General features: G+C 55.6%; 1 protein-coding gene across 3 annotated transcripts; it reads left to right on the top strand.

The window, feature by feature from the left end:
* Positions 1-2,749: 2,749 nt before the first annotated feature.
* LOC137362476 (interleukin-27 subunit alpha-like) lies at positions 2,750-18,111 on the top strand. Of its 3 annotated transcripts, none has more exons than XM_068026852.1 (5): positions 2,750-2,871; positions 3,046-3,242; positions 15,398-15,496; positions 16,765-16,932; positions 17,757-18,111. In XM_068026852.1, exons 1-5 carry the CDS (start codon positions 2,859-2,861, stop codon positions 17,937-17,939), a joined length of 660 nt encoding a protein of 219 aa, XP_067882953.1. In that variant the 5' UTR covers positions 2,750-2,858; the 3' UTR covers positions 17,940-18,111. The 3 variants fall into 3 exon arrangements, with proteins under 3 accessions (XP_067882953.1, XP_067882955.1, XP_067882954.1); XM_068026854.1 differs by having other exon boundaries at positions 17,871-18,111; XM_068026853.1 differs by having other exon boundaries at positions 3,106-3,242.
* Positions 18,112-18,502: the final 391 nt, after the last annotated feature.

The following is an 18,502-nucleotide window of genomic DNA, read 5'->3' on the forward strand; positions in this document are numbered from 1 at the left end:
ACCGACTCTCCCCAGGGTACAGGTCCCCCCCCATGGGGCACCGACACTCCCCGGGGTACGGGTCCCCCCACGGGCACCGACTCTCCCCGGGGTACGGGTCCCCCACGGGCAACAACTCTCCCCAGGGTACGGGTCCCCCACGGACACCGACTCTCCCCAGGGTACGGGTCCCCCACGGACACCGACTCTCCCCAGGGTACGGGTCCCCCCCTGGACACCGACTCTCCCCGGGGTACGGGTCCCCTCATGGGCACCGACTCTCCCCGGGGTACAGGTCCCCCCCCATGGGGCACCGACACTCCCCGGGGTACGGGTCCCCCCACGGGCACCGACTCTCCCCGGGGTACGGGTCCCCCACGGGCAACAACTCTCCCCAGGGTACGGGTCCCCCACGGACACCGACTCTCCCCAGGGTACGGGTCCCCCACGGACACCGACTCTCCCCGGGGTACGGGTCCCCCCCTGGACACCGACTCTCCCCAGGGTACGGGTCCCCCACGGACACCGACTCTCCCCGGGGTACGGGTCCCCCCCCTGGACACCGACTCTCCCCGGGGTACGGGTCCCCTCATGGGCACCGACTCTCCCCGGGGTACAGGTCCCCCCCCCACAGGGCACCGACACTCCCCGGGGTACGGGTCCCCCCCACAGGGCACTGACATTCCCCGGGGTACGGGTCCCCCCCCACGGGGCACCGACACTCCCCGGGTACGGGTCCCCCACGGGCACCGACACTCCCTGGGGTACGGGTCCCCCCCGCTGGGCACCGACACTCCCTGGGGTACGGGTCCCCCCCACGGGCACCGACACTCCCCGGGGTACAGGTCCCCCCCCCACGGGCAGCGACTCTCCCCGGGGTACGGGTTCCCTACGGGCAGCGACGCACCCCGGGGTACAGGTCCCCCCCCCCCACGGGCAGCGACTCTCCCCGGGGTACGGGTCCCCCCCCACGGGCAGCGACTCTCCCCGGGGTACAGGTCCCCCCCCCCCACGGGCAGCGACTCTCCCCGGGGTACGGGTCCCCCCCCCACGGGCAGCGACTCTCTCCGGGGTACGGGTCCCCCCCGCGGGGCACCGACTCTCCCCGGGGTACGGGTCCCCCCCCCCCACGGGCAGCGACTCTCCCCGGGGTACGGGTTCCCCACGGGTAGCGACTCTCCCCGGGGTACGGGTCCCCCCCCACGGGCAGCGACTCTCCCCAGGGTACGGGTCCCCCACGGGCAGCGACTCTCCCCGGGGTACAGGTCCCCCCCCCACGGGCAGCGACTCTCCCCGGGGTACAGGTCCCCCCCCACGGGCAGCGACTCTCCCCGGGGTACAGGTCCCCCCCCCACGGGCAGCGACTCTCCCCGGGGTACAGGTCCCCCCCCCACGGGCAGCGACTCTCCCCGGGGTACAGGTCCCCCCCCACGGGCAGCGACTCTCCCCAGGATACGGGTCCCCCACGGGCAGCGACTCTCCCCGGGGTACGGGTCCCCCACGGGCAGCGACTCTCCCCGGGGTACGGGTCCCCCCCCGCGGGGCACCGACTCTCCCCGGGGTACGGGTCCCCCCCCGCGGGGCACCGACTCTCCCCGGGGTACGGGTTCCCCACGGGCAGCGACTCTCCCCGGGGTACGGGTCCCCCCCCGCGGGGCACCGACTCTCCCCGGGGTACGGGTCCCCCCCCACGGGCAGCGACTCTCCCCGGGGTACGGGTCCCCCCCCGCGGGGGCACCGACACTCCCCGGGGTACGGGTCCCCCCCGCGGGGCACCGACTCTCCCCGGGGTACGGGTCCCCCCCGCGGGGCACCGACTCTCCCCGGGGTACGGGTCCCCCCCCACGGGCAGCGACTCTCCCCGGGGTACGGGTCCCCCCCCGCGGGGCACCGACTCTCCCCGGGGTACGGGTCCCCCCCCGCGGGGCACCGACACTCCCTGGGGTACGGGTCCCCCCCCCACGGGCAGCGACTCTCCCCGGGGTACAGGTCCCCCCCCACGGGCAGCGACTCTCCCCGGGGTACAGGTCCCCCCCCACGGGCAGCGACTCTCCCCGGGGTACAGGTCCCCCCCCACGGGCAGCGACTCTCCCCGGGGTACGGGTCCCCCCCCACGGGCAGCGACTCTCCCCGGGGTACGGGTCCCCCACGGGCAGCGACTCTTCCCGGGGTACAGGTTCCCCACGGGCAGCGACTCTCCCCAGGATACGGGTCCCCCACGGGCAGCGACTCTCCCCGGGGTACGGGTTCCCCACGGGCAGCGACTCTCCCCGGGGTACGGGTCCCCCACGGGCAGCGACTCTCCCCGGGGTACGGGTCCCCCCCGCGGGGCACCGACTCTCCCCGGGGTACGGGTCCCCCCCGCGGGGCACCGACTCTCCCCGGGGTACGGGTCCCCCCCGCGGGGCACCGACTCTCCCCGGGGTACGGGTCCCCCCCGCGGGGCACCGACTCTCCCCGGGGTACGGGTCCCCCCCCCACGGGCAGCGACTCTCCCCGGGGTACGGGTCCCCCCCCACGGGCACCGACTCTCCCCGGGGTACAGGTCCCCCCCCCACGGGCAGCGACTCTCCCCGGGGTACGGGTCTCCCCCGCGGGCCACCGACACTCCCTGGGTTACGGGTATAATTGGGATTGAGATATCGATCTACGTTGGCGAGAATCTTGGAAATTCCAGAAAGCTCTCTCTTGACTCGAAGAAAATATGTGGTTGACGTCCCAGGCAGGAATTCCCTGCTAGTCTGAAATGGAAAGTGATAAAATCTGTCCTCCTGTGACATAAATATCAGGCAGACATCGGCAGTCTCTCAGTATGTCACACACCGAGATCACCATCAACGTGACAGACAGACCAAACACAGACAACCAACTCCCTCGCGATGGAGGCTGCAGGTAGGAGAAACAGTTGGTGTACACTCTCTCCGATTGCTTTTACTTCTCTCCCTCTCTCTCTCCCTCCCTCTGTCTGTCACACTCCCTCACTCTCTATCTCTCCTCTCTGAACTCAATCTGGAATGACTCTTTCTCTCTCTCTCTCTCTCTCTCTCTCTCTCTCTCTCTCTCCAGTTTTGTACCAGGGTTTCACGGTTCTCATTCTGCTGTCGCCTCTCATTCGGGATTTTTCAGTACAAGCTCGTCCACCGACACGTCCGACCTGGGAACGACAGGGCACGCCATCACTGAACATGGAAGAGGCATTCACAGCAAGTCTCAAACTATCCCGAACAATACTCCGAGAAACACGCAAACTCCAGCTCAGAATTGTAAGCAAATTAAAAATTATTCATTTCTCACACTCCCTCTCTCTCAGGGTGATATCTGTACACTGACTGGTGTCTCTCAGTCCCCTCTCTCTCAGGATGATATCTGTACACTGACTGGTGTCTCTCAGTCCCTCTCTCTCAGGGTGATATCTGTACACTGACTGGTGTCTCTCAGTCCCCACTCTCTCAGGGTGATATCTGTACACTGACTGGTGTCTCTCAGTCCCCTCTCTCTCAGGGTGATATCTGTACACTGACTGGTGTCTCTCAGTCCCTCTCTCTCAGGGTGATATCTGTACACTGACTGGTGTCTCTCAGTCCCTCTCTCTCAGGGTGATATCTGTACACTGACTGGTGTCTCTCAGTCCCCTCTCTCTCAGGGTGATATCTATACACTGACTGGTGTCTCTCAGTCCCCTCTCTCTCAGGGTGATATCTGTACACTGACTGGTGTCTCTCAGTCCCCTCTCTCTCAGGGTGATATCTGTACACTGACTGGTGTCTCTCAGTCCCTCTCTCTCAGGGTGATATCTGTACACTGACTGGTGTCTCTCAGTCTCTCTCTCTCAGGGTGATATCTATACACTGACTGGTGTCTCTCAGTCCCCTCTCTCTCAGGGTGATATCTGTACACTGACTGGTTTCTCTCAGTCCCCTCTCTCTCAGGGAGATATCTGTACACTGACTGGTGTCTCTCAGTCCCTCTCTCTCAGGGTGATATCTGTACACTGACTGGTGTCTCTCAGTCTCTCTCTCTCAGGGTGATATCTATACACTGACTGGTGTCTCTCAGTCCCCTCTCTCTCAGGGTGATATCTGTACACTGACTGGTGTCTCTCAGTCCCCTCTCTCTCAGGGAGATATCTGTACACTGACTGGTGTCTCTCAGTCCCTCTCTCTCAGGGTGATATCTGTACACTGACTGGTGTCTCTCAGTCCTCTCTCTCTCAGGGTGATATCTGTACACTGACTGGTGTCTCTCAGTCCTCTCTCTCTCAGGGTGATATCTGTACACTGACTGGTGTCTCTCAGTCCCCTCTCTCTCAGGGTGATATCTGTACACTGACTGGTGTCTCTCAGTTCCTCTCTCTCAGGGTGATATCTGTACACTGACTGGTGTCTCTCAGTCCCCTCTCTCTCAGGGTGATATCTGTACACTGACTGGTGTCTCTCAGTCCCCTCTCTCTCAGGGTGATATCTGTACACTGACTGGTGTCTCTCAGTCTCTCTATCTCAGGGTGATATCTGTACACTGACTGGTGTCTCTCAGTCCCCTCTCTCTCAGGGTGATATCTGTACACTGACTGGTGTCTCTCAGTCCTCTCTCTCAGGGTGATATCTGTACACTGACTGGTGTCTCTCAGTCCCCTCTCTCTCAGGGTGATATCTGTACACTGACTGGTGTCTCTCAGTCTCTCTCTCTCAGGGTGATATCTGTACACTGACTGGTGTCTCTCAGTCCCTCTCTCTCAGGGTGATATCTGTACACTGACTGGTGTCTCTCAGTCCCTCTCTCTCAGGGTGATATCTGTACACTGACTGGTGTCTCTCAGTCCCCTCTCTCTCAGGGTGATATCTGTACACTGACTGGTGTCTCTCAGTCCCCTCTCTCTCAGGGTGATATCTGTACACTGACTGGTGTCTCTCAGTCCCCTCTCTCTCAGGGTGATATCTGTACACTGACTGGTGTCTCTCAGTCCCCTCTCTCTCAGGGTGATATCTGTACACTGACTGGTGTCTCTCAGTCCCTCTCTCTCAGGGTGATATCTGTACACTGACTGGTGTCTCTCAGTCCCCTCTCTCTCAGGGTGATATCTGTACACTGACTGGTGTCTCTCAGTCCCTCTCTCTCAGGGTGATATCTGTACACTGACTGGTGTCTCTCAGTCCCCTCTCTCTCAGGGTGATATCTGTACACTGACTGGTGTCTCTCAGTCCCTCACTCTCAGGGTGATATCTGTACACTGACTGGTGTCTCTCAGTCCCTCTCTCTCAGGGTGATATCTGTACACTGACTGGTGTCTCTCAGTCCCCTCTCTCTCAGGGTGATATCTGTACACTGACTGGTGTCTCTCAGTCCTCTCTCTCTCAGGGTGATATCTGTACACTGACTGTTGTCTCTCAGTCCCTCACTCTCAGGGTGATATCTGTACACTGACTGGTGTCTCTCAGTCCCCTCTCTCTCAGGGTGATATCTGTACACTGACTGGTGTCTCTCAGTCCCCTCTCTCTCAGGGTGATATCTGTACACTGACTGGTGTCTCTCAGTCCTCTCTCTCAGGGTGATATCTGTACACTGACTGGTGTCTCTCAGTCCCCTCTCTCTCAGGGTGATATCTGTACACTGACTGGTGTCTCTCAGTCCTCTCTCTCAGGGTGATATCTGTACACTGACTGGTGTCTCTCAGTCCCCTCTCTCTCAGGGTGATATCTGTACACTGACTGGTGTCTCTCAGTCCCCTCTCTCTCAGGGTGATATCTGTACACTGACTGGTGTCTCTCAGTCCCTCTCTCTCAGGGTGATATCTGTACACTGACTGGTGTCTCTCAGTCCCTCTCTCTCTCAGGGTGATATCTGTACACTGACTGGTGTCTCTCAGTCCCTCTCTCTCAGGGTGATATCTGTACACTGACTGGTGTCTCTCAGTCCCTCTCTCTCAGGGTGATATCTGTACACTGACTGGTGTCTCTCAGTCTCTCTCTCTCAGGGTGATATCTATACACTGACTGGTGTCTCTCAGTCCCCTCTCTCTCAGGGTGATATCTGTACACTGACTGGTTTCTCTCAGTCCCCTCTCTCTCAGGGAGATATCTGTACACTGACTGGTGTCTCTCAGTCCCTCTCTCTCAGGGTGATATCTGTACACTGACTGGTGTCTCTCAGTCTCTCTCTCTCAGGGTGATATCTATACACTGACTGGTGTCTCTCAGTCCCCTCTCTCTCAGGGTGATATCTGTACACTGACTGGTGTCTCTCAGTCCCCTCTCTCTCAGGGAGATATCTGTACACTGACTGGTGTCTCTCAGTCCCTCTCTCTCAGGGTGATATCTGTACACTGACTGGTGTCTCTCAGTCCTCTCTCTCTCAGGGTGATATCTGTACACTGACTGGTGTCTCTCAGTCCTCTCTCTCTCAGGGTGATATCTGTACACTGACTGGTGTCTCTCAGTCCCCTCTCTCTCAGGGTGATATCTGTACACTGACTGGTGTCTCTCAGTTCCTCTCTCTCAGGGTGATATCTGTACACTGACTGGTGTCTCTCAGTCCCCTCTCTCTCAGGGTGATATCTGTACACTGACTGGTGTCTCTCAGTCCCCTCTCTCTCAGGGTGATATCTGTACACTGACTGGTGTCTCTCAGTCTCTCTATCTCAGGGTGATATCTGTACACTGACTGGTGTCTCTCAGTCCCCTCTCTCTCAGGGTGATATCTGTACACTGACTGGTGTCTCTCAGTCCTCTCTCTCAGGGTGATATCTGTACACTGACTGGTGTCTCTCAGTCCCCTCTCTCTCAGGGTGATATCTGTACACTGACTGGTGTCTCTCAGTCTCTCTCTCTCAGGGTGATATCTGTACACTGACTGGTGTCTCTCAGTCCCTCTCTCTCAGGGTGATATCTGTACACTGACTGGTGTCTCTCAGTCCCTCTCTCTCAGGGTGATATCTGTACACTGACTGGTGTCTCTCAGTCCCCTCTCTCTCAGGGTGATATCTGTACACTGACTGGTGTCTCTCAGTCCCCTCTCTCTCAGGGTGATATCTGTACACTGACTGGTGTCTCTCAGTCCCCTCTCTCTCAGGGTGATATCTGTACACTGACTGGTGTCTCTCAGTCCCCTCTCTCTCAGGGTGATATCTGTACACTGACTGGTGTCTCTCAGTCCCTCTCTCTCAGGGTGATATCTGTACACTGACTGGTGTCTCTCAGTCCCCTCTCTCTCAGGGTGATATCTGTACACTGACTGGTGTCTCTCAGTCCCTCTCTCTCAGGGTGATATCTGTACACTGACTGGTGTCTCTCAGTCCCCTCTCTCTCAGGGTGATATCTGTACACTGACTGGTGTCTCTCAGTCCCTCACTCTCAGGGTGATATCTGTACACTGACTGGTGTCTCTCAGTCCCTCTCTCTCAGGGTGATATCTGTACACTGACTGGTGTCTCTCAGTCCCCTCTCTCTCAGGGTGATATCTGTACACTGACTGGTGTCTCTCAGTCCTCTCTCTCTCAGGGTGATATCTGTACACTGACTGTTGTCTCTCAGTCCCTCACTCTCAGGGTGATATCTGTACACTGACTGGTGTCTCTCAGTCCCCTCTCTCTCAGGGTGATATCTGTACACTGACTGGTGTCTCTCAGTCCCCTCTCTCTCAGGGTGATATCTGTACACTGACTGGTGTCTCTCAGTCCTCTCTCTCAGGGTGATATCTGTACACTGACTGGTGTCTCTCAGTCCCCTCTCTCTCAGGGTGATATCTGTACACTGACTGGTGTCTCTCAGTCCTCTCTCTCAGGGTGATATCTGTACACTGACTGGTGTCTCTCAGTCCCCTCTCTCTCAGGGTGATATCTGTACACTGACTGGTGTCTCTCAGTCCCTCTCTCTCAGGGTGATATCTGTACACTGACTGGTGTCTCTCAGTCCCTCTCTCTCAGGGTGATATCTGTACACTGACTGGTGTCTCTCAGTCCCCTCTCTCTCAGGGTGATATCTGTACACTGACTGGTGTCTCTCAGTCCCTCTCTCTCAGGGTGATATCTGTACACCGACTGGTGTCTCTCAGTCTCCTCTCTCTCAGGGTGATATCTGTACACTGACTGGTGTCTCTCAGTCCCTCTCTCTCAGGGTGATATCTGTACACTGACTGGTGTCTCTCAGTCCCTCTCTCTCAGGGTGATATCTGTACACTGACTGGTGTCTCTCAGTCCCCTCTCTCTCAGGGTGATATCTGTACACTGACTGGTGTCTCTCAGTCCCCTCTCTCTCAGGGTGATATCTGTACACTGACTGGTGTCTCTCAGTCCTCTCTCTCTCAGGGTGATATCTGTACACTGACTGGTGTCTCTCAGTCCCCTCTCTCTCAGGGTGATATCTGTACACTGACTGGTGTCTCTCAGTCCCTCTCTCTCAGGGTGATATCTGTACACTGACTGGTGTCTCTCAGTCCCTCTCTCTCAGGGTGATATCTGTACACTGACTGGTGTCTCTCAGTCCCCTCTCTCTCAGGGTGATATCTGTACACTGACTGGTGTCTCTCAGTCCCCTCTCTCTCAGGGTGATATCTGTACACTGACTGGTGTCTCTCAGTCCTCTCTCTCAGGGTGATACCTGTACACTGACTGGTGTCTCTCAGTCCCTCTCTCTCAGGGTGATATCTGTACACTGACTGATGTCTCTCAGTCCCCTCTTTCTCAGGGTGATATCTGTACACTGACTGGTGTCTCTCAGTCCCCTCTCTCTCAGGATGATATCTGTACACTGACTGGTGTCTCTCAGTCCCTCTCTCTCAGGGTGATATCTGTACACTGACTGGTGTCTCTCAGTCCCCTCTCTCTCAAGGTGATATCTGTACACTGACTGGTGTCTCTCAGTCCCTCTCTCTCAGGGTGATATCTGTACACTGACTGGTATCTCTCAGTCCCCTCTCTCAGGGTGATATCTGTACACTGACTGGTATCTCTCAGTCCCCTCTTTCTCAGGGTGATATCTGTACACTGACTGGTGTCTCTCAGTCTCTGTCTCTCAGGGTGATATCTGTACACTGACTGGTGTCTCTCAGTCCCCTCTTTCTCAGGGTGATATCTGTACACTGACTGGTGTCTCTCAGTCCCCTCTCTCTCAGGGTGATATCTGTACACTGACTGGTGTCTCTCAGTCCCTCTCTCTCAGGATGATATCTGTACACTGACTGGTGTCTCTCAGTCCCCTCTCTCTCAGGGTGATATCTGTACACTGACTGGTGTCTCTCAGTCCCTCTCTCTCAGGGTGATATCTGTACACTGACTGGTATCTCTCAGTCCCCTCTCTCAGGGTGATATCTGTACACTGACTGGTATCTCTCAGTCCCCTCTCTCTCAGGGTGATATCTGTACACTGACTGGTGTCTCTCAGTCCCTCTCTCTCAGGGTGATATCTGTACACTGACTGGTGTCTCTCAGTCCCTCTCTCTCTCAGGGTGATATCTGTACACTGACTGGTGTCTCTCAGTCCCCTCTCTCTCAGGGTGATATCTGTACACTGACTGGTGTCTCTCAGTCCCTCTCTCTCAGGGTGATATCTGTACACTGACTGGTGTCTCTCAGTCCCTCTCTCTCTCAGGGTGATATCTGTACACTGACTGGTGTCTCTCAGCCCCTCTCTCTCTCAGGGTGATATCTGTACACTGACTGGTGTCTCTCAGTCCCTCTCTCTCAGGGTGATATCTGTACACTGACTGGTGTCTCTCAGTCCCCTCTCTCTCAGGGTGATATCTGTACACTGACTGGTGTCTCTCAGTCCCTCTCTCTCAGGGTGATATCTGTACACTGACTGGTGTCTCTCAGTCCCTCTCTCTCAGGGTGATATCTGTACACTGACTGGTGTCTCTCAGTCCCCTCTCTCTCAGGGTGATATCTGTACACTGACTGGTGTCTCTCAGTCCCTCTCTCTCAGGGTGATATCTGTACACTGACTGGTGTCTCTCAGTCCCTCTCTCTCCGGGTGATATCTGTACACTGACTGGTATCTCTCAGTCCCCTCTCTCTCAGGGTGATATCTGTACACTGACTGGTGTCTCTCAGTCCCTCTCTCTCAGGGTGATATCTGTACACTGACTGGTGTCTCTCAGTCCCTCTCTCTCTCAGGGTGATATCTGTACACTGACTGGTGTCTCTCAGTCCCTCTCTCTCAGCGTGATATCTGTACACTGACTGGTGTCTCTCAGTCCCTCTCTCTCAGGGTGATATCTGTACACTGACTGGTGTCTCTCAGTCCCCTCTCTCTCAGGGTGATATCTGTACACTGACTGGTGTCTCTCAGTCCCTCTCTCTCTCAGGGTGATATCTGTACACTGACTGGTGTCTCTCAGTCCCTCTCTCTCTCAGGGTGATATCTGTACACTGACTGGTGTCTCTCAGTCCCTCTCTCTCAGGGTGATATCTGTACACTGACTGGTGTCTCTCAGTCCCCTCTCTCTCAGGGTGATATCTGTACACTGACTGGTGTCTCTCAGTCCCTCTCTCTCAGGGTGATATCTGTACACTGACTGGTGTCTCTCAGTCCCCTCTCTCTCAGGGTGATATCTGTACACTGACTGGTGTCTCTCAGTCCCTCTCTCTCCGGGTGATATCTGTACACTGACTGGTGTCTCTCAGTCCCTCTCTCTCAGGGTGATATCAGTACACTGACTGGTGTCTCTCAGTCCCCTCTCTCTCAGGGTGATATCTGTACACTGACTGGTGTCTCTCAGTCTCTCTCTCTCAGGGTGATATCTGTACACTGACTGGTGTCTCTCAGTCTCTCTCTCTCCGGGTGATATCTGTACACTGACTGGTATCTCTCAGTCCCTCTCTCTCAGGGTGATATCTGTACACTGACTGGTGTCTCTCAGTCCCTCTCTCTCAGGGTGATATCTGTACACTGACTGATGTCTCTCAGTCTCTCTCTCTCAGGGTGATATCTGTACACTGACTGGTGTCTCTCAGTCTCTCTCTCTCCGGGTGATATCTGTACACTGACTGGTGTCTCTCAGTCCCTCTCTCTCAGGGTGATATCTGTACACTGACTGGTGTCTCTCAGTCCCTCTCTCTCAGGGTGATATCTGTACACTGACTGGTGTCTCTCAGTCTCTCTCTCTCAGGGTGATATCTGTACACTGACTGGTGTCTCTCAGTCTCTCTCTCTCAGGGTGATATCTGTACACTGACTGGTGTCTCTCAGTTCCTCGCTCTCAGGGTGATATCTGTTTACTGACTGGTGTCTCTCAGTCCCTCTCTCTCAGGGTGATATCTGTACACTGACTGGTGTCTCTCAGTTCCTCTCTCTCAGGGTGATATCTGTACACTGACTGGTGTCTCTCAGTCCCCTCTCTCTCAGGGTGATATCTGTACACTGACTGGTGTCTCTCAGTCCCCTCTCTCTCAGGGTGATATCTGTACACTGACTGGTGTCTCTCAGTCTCTCTCTCTCCGGGTGATATCTGTACACTGACTGGTGTCTCTCAGTCCCCTCTCTCTCAGGGTGATATCTGTACACTGACTGGTGTCTCTCAGTCCCTCTCTCTCAGGGTGATATCTGTACACTGACTGGTGTCTCTCAGTCCCTCTCTCTCAGGGTGATATCTGTACACTGACTGGTGTCTCTCAGTCTCTCTCTCTCAGGGTGATATCTGTACACTGACTGGTGTCTCTCAGTCTCTCTCTCTCAGGGTGATATCTGTACACTGACTGGTGTCTCTCAGTCCCTCTCTCTCAGGGTGATATCTGTACACTGACTGGTGTCTCTCAGTCCCCTCTCTCTCAGGGTGATATCTGTTTACTGACTGGTGTCTCTCAGTCCCTCTCTCTCAGGGTGATATCTGTACACTGACTGGTGTCTCTCAGTTCCTCTCTCTCAGGGTGATATCTGTACACTGACTGGTGTCTCTCAGTCCCCTCTCTCTCAGGGTGATATCTGTACACTGACTGGTGTCTCTCAGTCCCCTCTCTCTCAGGGTGATATCTGTACACTGACTGGTGTCTCTCAGTCTCTCTATCTCAGGGTGATATCTGTACACTGACTGGTGTCTCTCAGTCCCTCTCTCTCTCAGGGTGATATCTGTACACTGACTGGTGTCTCTCAGTCCCTCTCTCTCAGGGTGATATCTGTACACTGACTGGTGTCTCTCAGTCCCCTCTCTCTCAGGGTGATATCTGTGCACTGACTGGTGTCTCTCAGTCCCTCTCTCTCAGGGTGATATCTGTACACTGACTGGTGTCTCTCAGTCCCTCTCTCTCAGGGTGATATCTGTACACTGACTGGTGTCTCTCAGTCCCTCTCTCTCAGGGTGATATCTGTACACTGACTGGTGTCTCTCAGTCCCTCTCTCTCAGGGAGATATCTGTACACTGACTGGTGTCTCTCAGTCCCTCTCTCTCTCAGGGTGATATCTGTACACTGACTGGTGTCTCTCAGTCCCCTCTCTCTCAGGGTGATATCTGTACACTGACTGGTGTCTCTCAGTCCCCTCTCTCAGGGTGATATCTGTACACTGACTGGTGTCTCTCAGTCCCCTCTCTCTCAGGGTGATATCTGTACACTGACTGGTGTCTCTCAGTCCCCTCTCTCTCAGGGTGATATCTGTACACTGACTGGTGTCTCTCAGTCCCCTCTCTCAGGGTGATATCTGTACACTGACTGGTGTCTCTCAGTCCCCTCTCTCTCAGGGTGATATCTGTACACTGACTGGTGTCTCTCAGTCCCTCTCTCTCAGGGTGATATCTGTACACTGACTGGTGTCTCTCAGTCCCCTCTCTCTCAGGGTGATATCTGTACACTGACTGGTGTCTCTCAGTCCCTCTCTCTCAGGGTGATATCTGTACACTGACTGGTGTCTCTCAGTCCCCTCTCTCAGGGTGATATCTGTACACTGACTGGTGTCTCTCAGTCCCCTCTCTCTCAGGGTGATATCTGTACACTGACTGGTGTCTCTCAGTCCCCTCTCTCTCAGGGTGATATCTGTACACTGACTGGTGTCTCTCAGTCCCTCTCTCTCAGGGTGATATCTGTACACTGACTGGTGTCTCTCAGTCTCTCTCTCTCTCAGGGTGATATCTGTACACTGACTGGTGTCTCTCAGTCCCTTCTCTCAGGGTGATATCTGTACACTGACTGGTGTCTCTCAGTCCCTCTCTCTCAGGGTGATATCTGTACACTGACTGGTGTCTCTCAGTCTCTCTCTCTCTCAGGGTGATATCTGTACACTGACTGGTGTCTCTCAGTCCCCTCTCTCTCAGGGTGATATCTGTACACTGACTGGTGTCTCTCAGTCCCCTCTCTCTCAGGGTGATATCTGTACACTGACTGGTGTCTCTCAGTCCCCTCTCTCTCAGGGTGATATCTGTACACTGACTGGTGTCTCTCAGTCCCCTCTCTCTCAGGGTGATATCTGTACACTGACTGGTGTCTCTCAGTCCCTCTCTCTCAGGGTGATATCTGTACACCGACTGGTGTCTCTCAGTCTCCTCTCTCTCAGGGTGATATCTGTACACCGACTGGTGTCTCTCAGTCCCTCTCTCTCAGGGTGATATCTGTACACTGACTGGTGTCTCTCAGTCCCCTCTCTCTCAGGGTGATATCTGTACACTGACTGGTGTCTCTCAGTCCCCTCTCTCTCAGGGTGATATCTGTACACTGACTGGTGTCTCTCAGTCCTCTCTCTCAGGGTGATATCTGTACACTGACTGGTGTCTCTCAGTCCCTCTCTCTCAGGGTGATATCTGTACACTGACTGATGTCTCTCAGTCCCCTCTTTCTCAGGGTGATATCTGTACACTGACTGGTGTCTCTCAGTCCCCTCTCTCTCAGGATGATATCTGTACACTGACTGGTGTCTCTCAGTCCCTCTCTCTCAGGGTGATATCTGTACACTGACTGGTGTCTCTCAGTCCCTTCTCTCAGGGTGATATCTGTACACTGACTGGTGTCTCTCAGTCCCTCTCTCTCAGGGTGATATCTGTACACTGACTGGTGTCTCTCAGTCCCCTCTCTCTCAGGGTGATATCTGTACACTGACTGGTGTCTCTCAGTCCCTCTCTCTCTCAGGGTGATATCTGTACACTGACTGGTGTCTCTCAGTCCCTCTCTCTCAGGGTGATATCTGTACACTGACTGGTGTCTCTCAGTCCCCTCTCTCTCAGGGTGATATCTGTACACTGACTGGTGTCTCTCAGTCCCTCTCTCTCAGGGTGATATCTGTACACTGACTGGTATCTCTCAGTCCCCTCTCTCTCAGGGTGATATCTGTACACTGACTGGTGTCTCTCAGTCCCTCTCTCTCAGGGTGATATCTGTACACTGACTGGTGTCTCTCAGTCCCTCTCTCTCAGGGTGATATCTGTACATTGACTGGTGTCTCTCAGTCCCTCTCTCTCAGGGTGATATCTGTACACTGACTGGTGTCTCTCAGTCCCTCTCTCTCAGGGAGATATCTGTACACTGACTGGTGTCTCTCAGTCCCTCTCTCTCTCAGGGTGATATCTGTACACTGACTGGTGTCTCTCAGTCCCTCTCTCTCTCAGGGTGATATCTGTACACTGACTGGTGTCTCTCAGTCCCCTCTCTCAGGGTGATATCTGTACACTGACTGGTGTCTCTCAGTCCCCTCTCTCTCAGGGTGATATCTGTACACTGACTGGTGTCTCTCAGTCCCCTCTCTCTCAGGGTGATATCTGTACACTGACTGGTGTCTCTCAGTCCCTCTCTCTCAGGGTGATATCTGTACACTGACTCGTGTCTCTCAGTCCCTCTCTCTCAGGGTGATATCTGTACACTGACTGGTGTCTCTCAGTCCCCTCTCTCAGGGTGATATCTGTACACTGACTGGTGTCTCTCAGTCCCCTCTCTCTCAGGGTGATATCTGTACACTGACTGGTGTCTCTCAGTCCCCTCTCTCTCAGGGTGATATCTGTACACTGACTGGTGTCTCTCAGTCCCTCTCTCTCAGGGTGATATCTGTACACTGACTGGTGTCTCTCAGTCTCTCTCTCTCTCAGGGTGATATCTGTATACTGACTGGTGTCTCTCAGTCCCTTCTCTCAGGGTGATATCTGTACACTGACTGGTGTCTCTCAGTCCCTCTCTCTCAGGGTGATATCTGTACACTGACTGGTGTCTCTCAGTCTCTCTCTCTCTCAGGGTGATATCTGTACACTGACTGGTGTCTCTCAGTCCCCTCTCTCTCAGGGTGATATCTGTACACTGACTGGTGTCTCTCAGTCCCTCTCTCTCAGGGTGATATCTGTACACTGACTGGTGTCTCTCAGTCCCCTCTCTCTCAGGGTGATATCTGTACACTGACTGGTGTCTCTCAGTCCCTCTCTCTCAGGGTGATATCTGTACACTGACTGGTGTCTCTCAGTCCCCTCTCTCTCAGGATGATATCTGTACACTGATCCTGATTCTGATATATTATTTGACAGGGAGCTCTCTTTCTTCCTGGAGTTATGCTTGATGAACGCAGTGAACTGAAATTTCTTCCGCCCTGGACAATGACTCACAGTCACTGGATTTCTTTGCAGGTTGGTTCCCTCGCTCATTCTCTGCTGCTGACCTCTCACTGCATATCCAAGGCTCCAGGCCTGGCCTACAACCAGGGAGAGACTCCCCGGTAGAGGGAGTCCCGGAGGGAGAGACTCCCCCTGTACCGGGAGCCCCAGAGGGAGAGACTCCCCCTGTACCGGGAGTCCCGGAGGGAGAGACTCCCCCTGTACCGGGAGTCCCGGAGGGAGAGACTCCCCCTGTACCGGGAGTCCCAGAGGGAGAGACTCCGCCTGTACCGTGAGTCCCAGAGGGAGACTCCCCCTGTACCGGGAGTCCCGGAGGGAGAGACTCCGCCTGTACCGGGAGTCCCGGAGGGAGAGACTCCGCCTGTACCGGGAGTCCCGGAGGGAGAGACTCCCCCTGTACCGGGAGTCCCGGAGGGAGACTCCCCCTGTACCGGGAGTCCCGGAGGGAGAGACTCCCCCTGTACCGGGAGTCCCGGAGGGAGAGACTCCCCCTGTACTGGGAGCCCCGGAGGGAGAGACTCCCCCTGTACCGGGAGTCCCGGAGGGAGAGACTCCCCCTGTACCGGGAGTCCCGGAGGGAGACTCCCCCTGTACCGGGAGTCCCGGAGGGAGAGACTCCCCCTGTACTGGGAGTCCCGGAGGGAGAGACTCCCCCTGTACCGGGAGTCCCGGAGGGAGAGACTCCCCCTGTACTGGGAGCCCCGGAGGGAGAGACTCCCCCTGTACCGGGAGTCCCGGAGGGAGAGACTCCCCCTGTACTGGGAGCCCCGGAGGGAGAGACTCCCCCTGTACCGGGAGTCCCGGAGGGAGAGACTCCCCCTGTACTGGGAGCCCCGGAGGGAGAGACTCCCCCTGTACCGGGAGCCCCAGAGGGAGAGAGTTCCCCTGTACCGTGAGCCCCAGAGGGAGAGACTCCCCCTGTACCGGGAGTCCCGGAGGGAGAGACTCCCCCTGTACCGGGAGTCCCGGAGGGAGAGACTCCCCCTGTACCGGGAGTCCCGGAGGGAGAGACTCCCCCTGTACCGGGAGTCCCGGAGGGAGACTCCCCCTGTACCGGGATTCCCGGAGGGAGAGACTCCCCCTGTACCGGGAGTCCCGGAGGGAGAGACTCCCCCTGTACCGGGAGTCCCGGAGGGAGACTCCCCCTGTACCGGGAGTCCCGGAGGGAGACTCCCCCTGTACCGGGAGTCCCGGAGGGAGAGACTCCCCCTGTACCAGGTGTAATGCTGGTGTGTGTGTGTGTCGCTAATCCCACTGTTTCTGCTCCGGGTTTGATTCAGGATTCTGTGCGGTTGCTGGGAATGGCTGAGAGTCTCCCAGTTTTCCAGGCTGTCCTGAGGAGAATGAGGACACGGGAGAGGAGGAGTAGAAATCACTCAAAGATTCTGCAAGCCATAGACACCATCCTCATGGAGACTCGGGATCTGATCTGGCAGATACACTCAGAGGTGAAGGAACCCTCGGCACACTTTTTCCCACCATATCTCCACGGCAACACGTTCCCTGGGAACACACCTCAACCCCTCGGGCACACATTTCTTTGGAACACATCCCTCAGGAACATATCTGATCTCCTTCAACCTCACTCAAATCTAGTCTGTATCTTTCTTAGTCTCCCTCCGTTTTTCTGTCTGTCTCTCTGTCTCGGTCTCGGTCTCGGTCTCGGTCTCCCTTCCAAGTCTCTGTTTCAACAAACCACATGATATTAACACAGCAAGCAATTAGGAAGGTAAATGGTACGTTAGCTTTTATTCCGAAGGGATTGGAGTATAAGAGAGACAAAGTCTTACTACAATTATACAGGGCATTGGTGAGACCACACCTGGAGTACTGAGTCCAGTTTTGGTCTCCTTACCTAAGGAAGGATATAGTTGTCCGAGAGGGATTGTAACGAAGGTTCACAAGACTGGTTCCTGGGATGAGGGGATTGGCCTATGAGGAGAGATCGAGTCGAACGGGCTGATAGAGTTTAGAAGAATGAGAGGTGATCTCATTGAAACGGATAGAATTCTGAAGGGGTTTTGACAGGGTAGATGCTGAGAGTCTGTTTCCCCCCCTCACCCCCGGGGCTGGAGAGTCTCGAACAGAGATGGGTAGATGTTTGGGCGCTGATGGAATGAAGGGATATGGGGAGAGTGCGCGAAGGCAGAGTCGGGGTAGTAAATCATCTCCCGTGATCGTATTGAATGGGGAAGCAGACTCAAGGGGCCGATTAGCCTGCTCCTGGTCCTTTTTTAATGATGTTCTTCTGTCTCTCTCTCTCTCTCTCTAGATGACTGCGCTGGGAATTTCCATTCCCGAATCCCGGGGAACCTGGCAGTCACTGCTGCTGGTGAATCATTCTGTTGAGTGGGACATGTTAACAGAAGGTTTGTTGCTGTTACAGGCATGGTCAACATACCTGGGCCGTGTGGTGCGGGATTTCAGCGTACTGCGAGCCCGGGCTGGCGGCTAGGAGAAGCTGGGGATCGGGAGAGAGTCCTCAGAGATCCCGAATCTCCGAAAGAGGAGCACGAGATCATCCCCTCAATCTGCCACCGGTGTGGGGGGGTTGCTGGGCGCAGAGTTAGGAAGCAGCTACTAAGTCAAAGAAAAGGAATGAAACCGGACGGACCAGCCAGCATCAATCTAGGCATCGGAAACGACAACGGCAAACCCAGCCCTGTCGACCCTGCAAAGTCCTCCTTACTAACATCTGGGGGCTTGTGCCAAAGTTGGGAGAGCTGTCCCACAGACTAGTCAAGCAACAGCCTGACATAGTCATACTCACATGGAATCATACCTTACAGACAATGTCCCAGACACTGCCATCACCATCCCCGGGTATGTCCTGTCCCACCGGCAGGACAGACCCACCACAGGTGGTGGCACAGTGGTATACAGGTAGGGAGGGAGTTGCCCTGGGAGTCCTCAACATCGACTCCAGACCCCATGAAGTCTCATGGCATCAGATCAAACATGGGCAAGGAAACCTCCTGCTGATGACCACCTACCGCCCTCCCTCAGCTGATGACTCAG

The sequence above is a fragment of the Heterodontus francisci genome, unplaced genomic scaffold (genome assembly GCF_036365525.1).
Source record: "Heterodontus francisci isolate sHetFra1 unplaced genomic scaffold, sHetFra1.hap1 HAP1_SCAFFOLD_1061, whole genome shotgun sequence".
NCBI classification, from domain to species: domain Eukaryota; kingdom Metazoa; phylum Chordata; class Chondrichthyes; order Heterodontiformes; family Heterodontidae; genus Heterodontus; species Heterodontus francisci.

What these genes read in the sequence shown, in the direction of transcription:
- LOC137362476 (XM_068026852.1), top strand. An exon ending in GCAAACTCCAGCTCAGAATT is followed by an intron (nt 3,243 to 15,397) that starts GTAAGCAAATTA and finishes ATTATTTGACAG; the next exon opens with GGAGCTCTCTTTCTTCCTGG. An exon ending in TCTGGCAGATACACTCAGAG is followed by an intron (nt 16,933 to 17,756) that starts GTGAAGGAACCC and finishes CTCTCTCTCTAG; the next exon opens with ATGACTGCGCTGGGAATTTC.